Source organism: Siniperca chuatsi, linkage group LG20 (assembly GCF_020085105.1).
Source record: "Siniperca chuatsi isolate FFG_IHB_CAS linkage group LG20, ASM2008510v1, whole genome shotgun sequence".
Taxonomy (NCBI): domain Eukaryota; kingdom Metazoa; phylum Chordata; class Actinopteri; order Centrarchiformes; family Sinipercidae; genus Siniperca; species Siniperca chuatsi.
In genome coordinates this window covers 13,076,163-13,083,610 of record NC_058061.1, presented here as the reverse complement: position 1 = coordinate 13,083,610, position 7,448 = coordinate 13,076,163, and the positions used below count along the sequence as shown (strand labels likewise).

Below are 7,448 nucleotides of genomic sequence, written 5' to 3'. Positions count from 1 at the left end.
ATTTATCAGCATTCAACATTACCCTCCGGCTCAATAGGTGGCGTTTTGCAACCTCAGCGCTGGTTGGTCTGCGAAGCTTGGCCATTCGCCAACAAACACAAAGAAGAAGAAGAATCGTAAGCTCATTGGCTGTTTTCTAGCTGCTTTGGGTGACGCTTTCTTTACTCGTTTCTGATTGGTTGCTCTCTCAGCAAGGACCTGCCAAACAGAGCTGGAGGCAGCCTCCTTCACGTTTTCGGCTAAAAAACACAAGTGAGGAATGTGTTTTTCTGTAGCTCCATGTGGTACGGTAACGGTAACAACGGCAGTTAATAAATATATCATTAGGTTAAATAGGTTACATTTGTTGTTAACTAAACTAAGCTCCATAAGTTAGCTAACTACCTAATGTTGTTCAGTTTCCGGAAGTCACATGGATTGACCTGAAGTTCTACCCAGTTTGCATCCAGCTAACATAACAAACGACTTCTGCAGGAAACATTTGAAAAATGAGTGGGAAAAAAAATGATTCTGAAGAAGCTGGTGGGTACAATTAAATAAACCGGGTAACGTTATTTTTGCCATGACATTAAATTCAAATTACACGAATTACTAAAAAGTAGCTGGGATTTCCTTTGCAAAATGGCATTATGCTTTGTCAATCGTAATTTGATTAATTCCTTCCTCTTTGCTGTCCCTATTCTATGAGTACAGATTGGACCAAGGCAAACCTCCAGAAGCTTCTTTCTGCAATGAAAAACAGCATCCCAGAAAATGACAGAATGAGCGTATATACCAAAGGACTGAAAACTGTGGACTGGAATGAGGTGGCTTTTCCCCCTTTCTCTCCTGAAGCATGCCAACGAAAGTGGAGAGAGATTTTGCAGAAGGTGAGTCACAGTTTAACACTAAACTTTCAGTTGACAAAAAACAATTTCACCGCAAGGTCGACACAGTAGCTGTTCTGAGGCTTTCAGTCATATCAGGCAATATACTTCCAGTTGTCAGAGAAATGTAGATGTTCAAATCTTAATGTCAGCTGCTGTTTTCGATACATTGGTCTTATAAACAGTTAACTACATCATTACCTCTCTTGGGTTTCCTGTATCACCACAGCATTTTAACTCTTTTCTGTGGTGGCCATAAGAGCATAACACACTTCACCAATCTGACAACACATGCGCAACATTTAGAAAAAATGCTGCAAAGTGAGAAAACACAAGCAAATTCAGAAACGCTGCAAGTAGCACAGCAGACAACTAAAACCGTTTCCAGAGGACACTAAAAAGTGATGAACACGGCTGGGACACACTTGTTGTTGCCAGGGTTTGTGACTCATGAAGTTATTGAAGTCGGCTATCTGTAAGTGGTATTTGAAAATTAGCTAAAATCTAAGTGTTTTTGGTGGGACAACAAGTGTGTCCTGCTGCTATTTGGTTGGGTTTTCTCACTTTGCAGCATTTTTCTAATGCTGTGTTGTCAAATTGGTGAAGATGTTTTCTTAATTTCCTTGTGATTTGTCTATTTGCATGTGTTTTCTTAAATTGCAGTGCATTGAGCTCTCAGGGCCACCATACTTTTCATTTGTTACCAATATGATATATACAGTTTTTCCATTTTGGTACCTGATTTCGGATTTGAGGGTCTGAGCTGAAGTTAATTCCGACATATTGAAGTTTTCCCTCATCACAAAGCACATTTCAATTCCAGTACACATTGGTTTTAAAAGGGAAGTTTGGCAGGTTTTTCAAATGAACAAGACAGCTAATTTGAAAGATTTCCTTTCACGGTGAAGAAACACAACAAACTACAATTTCAAAATATTACTTTAAGGTAGTCTTATACATTTTGTAAGTGTAGTGTAATATCCTTGTTGTTCTTGCTCAGATGCGCAAGATTCGGACCCTCACAGAGCTCATCGTTGAAGCTGAAGATGTCATTGCCAATCCTGTCCAGAACAATAAGGTAAACAAATCAATGTTGATAATTCACTCACCTGCAATACAGATAAAGACAGAAATCTGGATATATTGCAGTAGGACTGAACGATATGCAAAAAAAATCATATTGCGATTATTTTGACAGATATTGTGATTGAAATATGAGTCACAATTTTAGTGGGAATGGTAATTTGTCCATTTCATTATCACCGAAAAAAAATATAAAAATGATGATGTGATTTTAACTGTACCAAACGAGCATGTTATGTTGTGACACATTTTACCTTTTTATTTAAAAAATTGCGGCTCCTGCGATTTGGATATTGCACTTGGCCATATTGCGATTTCAATGATAATTCGATTAATTGTTCAGCCCTATATTGCAGACTGAAAGGTTCCTAGCAAGAGATGTTTCATTCTGTGAGCAATTTTTCCTGCAGATCCATCCAGAACTCCCAAAGAGGCCCAGCCCTCCAAATGCCATCTTTTATGAGGAGAACGAGGCCAATTTTCATCAGCAGCACCCAGAGATGAGCCGCCAAAAGCTGTTCAAGTTCCTAATCAAGAAGTACAAGGAGCTCCCAGATGAAGAGAAGGTACAGTCAGTGAGAGGCTACTACTAAAACAGCGCTTCTTTCTCATTTGGTGTTGCCTCAAATTTTAAATGATAAATTACTGACATTTTCCAGGCTCAGTATGTGGGGAAATACAAGCTTGCAAGTGAAACATACAAGAGAAGGATGCTAGAGTTCAGGTAGTATATGAACACGCATAACTATATAAACACATGTGATTTGGCCCAGGCTGCCCGTGTAAATTCATAGTCAAGCAAATTCTTTGTCTTTCAGGAAACAATATCACGAACCTCCCACCCATGAGCCCAGGACCTACAGGAAGAGGAAGAGGAAGAGGGTCTCTGAAAACATGTCAGATGTAAGGGATGTTCACTTCAGCCAGTCCTAGTCATGAACTGCAGTGTACTGTTTGCATGGTTAGCTGGGTTTATTCTTTTTTCCCAAATACCTATTAATATAATATTCCAATGTTTCATATGACAGAAGTTATTTGGAAGGACACATATTTGATTGCAGTTACATAACACTGCTGGCAAGGTTCTAAATCTTAATTGATTATCTTCAAATTGATGTGTGACCTCTCTTGTAAAGCAGAATGAACAACATACTGAAGATGCAGAGGGCCTGCCTTCCAACCCTCCTTTGTAAGCCACACACACACACACACACACACACACACAAACAATACAGTGACAATGATTGGAATTGTTTTGCTTTGTTGTTTGTTCATAAATCAGCTGCTTGCACCTCACCTCTTCACTGAACCTTTATTGTGAAACTTCATCTTAGTGGATGAAAAATATATGCTGCCACCATAATGGATAAGGATGTAATTGTAGCCACCAGTTCAGAAGATGCCAAAAGCAAAAGTGCGTTCTTAAGGCACAGTCACACTCGTACCAGTTTTTGCAAATATTCACTCTGTCTCTCTCTCTGTTCAGGTAAACCCTCACTAAGACTCACAGAGACAGTTCAGTACCTTTTCCATTTGGTTTCAACCATGACAAGCCTATATTAAATATGTGTTTATTAGTGTAAGTCACTCCCACCCAGTTGCTGATCAGGATTTGGAGTGCACCATCTTTATTACCTCTGTGACGTCACTAAAAGGGTGCGTCACATTTGCTGCCCTCAAAAGGTGGTCTCATTCACATCCTCATCCACTAGGGGGCATAGCATGTCCAAGGGATACATGCTCAATATTTGATGCCTGCCATTTGATGTAAAGAAGCCCTTTGGAGAATCAACAAAACGTATTTAACTTTGCAACAACGGTCTAGAGGATTGCCTTATTATAAACTTAGCTTTAGCTTATACTTAGCTTTATCATAGTTTTTACTCACCTTATCTTTGGGTAAATTTACTAATCCCACTTAAGCTAACAAGGATGCAAGCAGTTAATTCACTGGCAGCTGAGCACGTGTTTGGTGTGTGTGTCTGTCTTTAGCAATGGCTATAATCTATTCTGCAAAGAGCAACTGGGGTCCATGGAGGGTGTCTCAAAAAATTCCTACGTGAGTGTGTGGGCGCAACGTTGGCGAAAATTGACTGATAGACAGAGGCACGAGTACAGCAAGCGCTGCAGAGAGGTATGGACACACACACCAACTGTTTCATACAGACAGTGCTTCAAAAATGAACCTGCTCATCAACTGCTGGACCACAATACAAATCTGCTGAATCTGAATGAAATGCTTATTTCTTTCAGTTGAAGACGCAGTACTCGATGAAGCTGGATGCATATCTAATGGTAAGTAATTTACAAGACTACAGCTGCAGCATTGAGCTGATGCTGACAGACTTTGCGTGACGGTGGTGTTTATGTTCTTCAGACTATGGATGAAGAGGAGCAGCAGCGGATCCTAAATAAGTATGGCATCAAAAGACCTAAAAAGCGTAAGGTGAGGCGTCATTTCATGGTTCCTGCACAGATCTGGTAACAAATATTCAGTACTTGTAGACGTGCTGTCACCTCTAATTTTGTGATAATCTTGAAAATAATGGTCAGTTATTTAAACATATGATCTGTGGGAGGAAAGGCTCTTTTTTTTCAACACTTTGTTGACTCATTTGGTAACAGGTATCAGTTGTTCTTTGTGCACGTCGTTAGCTTATACTCAGTGGGGTTTGTTTGTGTACTCTTCACTTCAAAAAACTATATTGTATTGGTCTCCTCTTTGAAAGATTTTTTTTGTCATTTATATGCAGGGCATTAAAAGAGAAGTGAAGTTTGTAAAGACACTTCCTGGCGAGCCCAAGATGCCATCTCGGTGAGCATGACCGTCAAACAATATTTGTGCCTTTACGAGACCCAGGATTAATAAAAACAAATCCTCGGTTGTCTATCTGAAGACGAACTTGTGACTGAATTTATCTTTTTTCACAGATCTGGAAATGTAATTTTCTGCAAAGAACAGATGGAACTTCTGAAGAAGGAATTCCCAAACCAAAGGGAGCGTTTCATCAAGGGCAACCAAATGTGGCATGACCTCTCCAATAAGGAGAAGGATCGCTACAAAGTGAAAGTATATGAAAACCTTAGAAAATACTCGATGGAGCTGCAGAAGTGGTTTAAGGTATAAAGAGTCCTCTAATTCTAATGTCTTTTTTATTCCAGGCAGTTTTTAACTACAAACTGTAAAGTACCTTAAAATGTGTCACCTTTTTCATTCTTCAGACATTGACGTCAGCAGAGCAGGAAGACTATCGGACATGTAACCCCACTGTAAGCACTTACAAAAAATTTGAGTACCCATTTGTTTCTTTAACTTTTTTTCTAAGATTGTTTTCTTGGGTTCATAATATTCTTTTCTTTGCAGAAATGTCAATACCTTGATGCCAAACAAATGAAATTTTCTGAACGTGAAAAACATTTCTTGTACAGACCATCAGTAAGTTGAAGTGTTGATACAACACGCATGAAGTATTATATTCTTCTTATGTGACCAATGCAAAGCTCTTTGATAGTACAGGCTGTCTCATAGTGAAGTTTAATGTAAATGTACTTTATCTGAAATTATTCATGAGGTTTACTTATAACATACATTTTCACATAGAACTAAAAGACTGATTTTAATTAACTAGATTTATGCTAATTACTATGTAGTCAATGGTACAATATAAGTAAAGTCATAGTTTAATAAGAATATTAATTGTGAATAATGTGATATGATTCATAGAATGCAAAAAATATTCTATATGCTGCACTCAGGGTTAAAAAGCTCTATTTTCAGTCCACATTTATTGTATGTTGCACAGGATTCAGAAGATGAAGACCTTGAGTACAGCAGCAGTGATAAGGAAGAGTACAATTTGGACTGTGAAGAGGTTCGAATACTAAAACATATTTTTTTGTACTTTTGTAATTCATTTTGCAATTGTGCATCCAGATGTTATAAATAACTGTTGGTCCACAGGATGAGGAGGAGGAGGAGGAGGAGGAAGAAGAAGAGGACAACATGTTTGAGATGTATTGACACACGTCAAGTTCAGAGCTCGATTCTGGATTAGGGACAAAGGACAAACTCTCCAATGGTTGACTTTAAAGGGAGAGTTCACCCCAAAATCAAAAATAAAGTTTTCCTCTTAAATGCAGTGCTATTTATCCATCTAGATTGTTTTGGTGTGAGTTGCCGAGTTTTGGAGATATTAGCCGTAGAAATGTCTGCCTTTTTTCATATAATGGGACTATATGGCACTCAGCTTGTGGTGCTTAAAGCGCCAAAACAATACATTTGAAAAACTCAACAGCAATGTCTGTTTCCAGAAATCATGACCCAGCTACTCAAGATAATCCACAGATTTGTTGTGAGCAGTTTCATGTAGGAAATATTTCCTTTCTTCCGATAGTTCCTACATGAAACAAGGCCCGTGGAGTAACCAGGTCATGATTTCTGGAAAGAGACATGGCTGTTAAGGTTTGCTTTGAGCACCACAAGCTGAGTGCCATATAGTCCCATTATATTCAAAAAATGCAGACATCTCTATGGCTGATAGCTCCAAAACTCGGCATCTCGCATCAAAACAATCTAGATGGATAAATAGCACTACAGGTAAGAGGAAAAATATGCATTTTTGATTTTGGGGTGAACTCTCCCTTTAATGCCACAGTGTATGGCAACCATGTTAGCTGGAAGGTTGCCTTCGCCATTGCTCCTATGCGTTGTGCCACAACCATAGCTGGATTACAAAGTGCCTTAGGACTCCAGGGACCATAAAAGCCCCAGGTTACCTACAATGTGGTAATTAGTTTGTTGAGTTTGGAACTATGCACCACTAAAGCACAATATCAAGTGATGTGATGAGGGCCTTAAAGCCCCTGAAAACCTGGTTTCAAATATCTATAACATAAAATTTTCCTGACTGGATAAGCAATTCTCAAAGTGTAAATTCAGAGGAAAAACACCCTTATAAAATCTGAGCTAATCTGCTTCAAAATAAACAAGAATTGCAAAAATCCTTTTTTAAGACCTTTGTTATTTCATCTTATATTGTGCTTACATGCTGTGCATCCCCAAATTAATTTGTTCAAATTACCACACAGCAAACCTGGGTCTATTTAATAATCTGCCACTGGAATTCTGTTCACAATGCACACATAGTGGGGGGAAATGGGGGGTTAATGGGGGTTCAGCCGCTCGTTTTTGCCCAGGGGGCCCAAAGCAGATTGCATCTGAGGTAGTCTATAAATCAAGTCATCCTTGTGAATAACACATTACATTAACAGATTACCCAGTTTTTGTTTTGAATGAGTGTGAAAAAAACATTATCAATCATTGCTTTTTTATTGCTATAAACCCTTGAAAATGTTGTTTGTAAAACCCAGAAAGAGGAGACCTTTCTAATAAACATGTTATATAAAGATGTGATTCATCTCGGATTGTCTGATGCAAAAGGAAAAAAGTTCAAATAACAAGGCACAAACCACACCAAGGTTAAAAATATACAATGGTTT

At 38.5% G+C, this 7,448-nt stretch overlaps 1 protein-coding gene across 3 annotated transcripts; it reads left to right on the top strand.

Moving 5' to 3' along the window:
- Window positions 1-154: 154 nt before the first annotated feature.
- On the top strand, window positions 155-7,355 carry LOC122868130 (nucleolar transcription factor 1-like). 3 transcript variants are annotated; one of them, XM_044179801.1, is made up of 17 exons: window positions 155-284; window positions 399-522; window positions 694-869; window positions 1,867-1,944; window positions 2,360-2,515; window positions 2,609-2,673; window positions 2,768-2,852; window positions 3,086-3,138; window positions 3,942-4,083; window positions 4,203-4,244; window positions 4,327-4,395; window positions 4,703-4,764; window positions 4,881-5,070; window positions 5,172-5,219; window positions 5,314-5,385; window positions 5,753-5,821; window positions 5,911-7,355. In XM_044179801.1, the coding sequence occupies exons 2-17, from the start codon at window positions 489-491 to the stop codon at window positions 5,968-5,970; spliced, it is 1,401 nt and encodes a 466-aa protein (XP_044035736.1). In that variant the 5' UTR covers window positions 155-284; window positions 399-488; the 3' UTR covers window positions 5,971-7,355. The 3 variants fall into 3 exon arrangements, with proteins under 3 accessions (XP_044035736.1, XP_044035735.1, XP_044035737.1); XM_044179800.1 differs by having other exon boundaries at window positions 179-522; XM_044179802.1 differs by having other exon boundaries at window positions 186-522; window positions 3,089-3,138.
- Window positions 7,356-7,448: the final 93 nt, after the last annotated feature.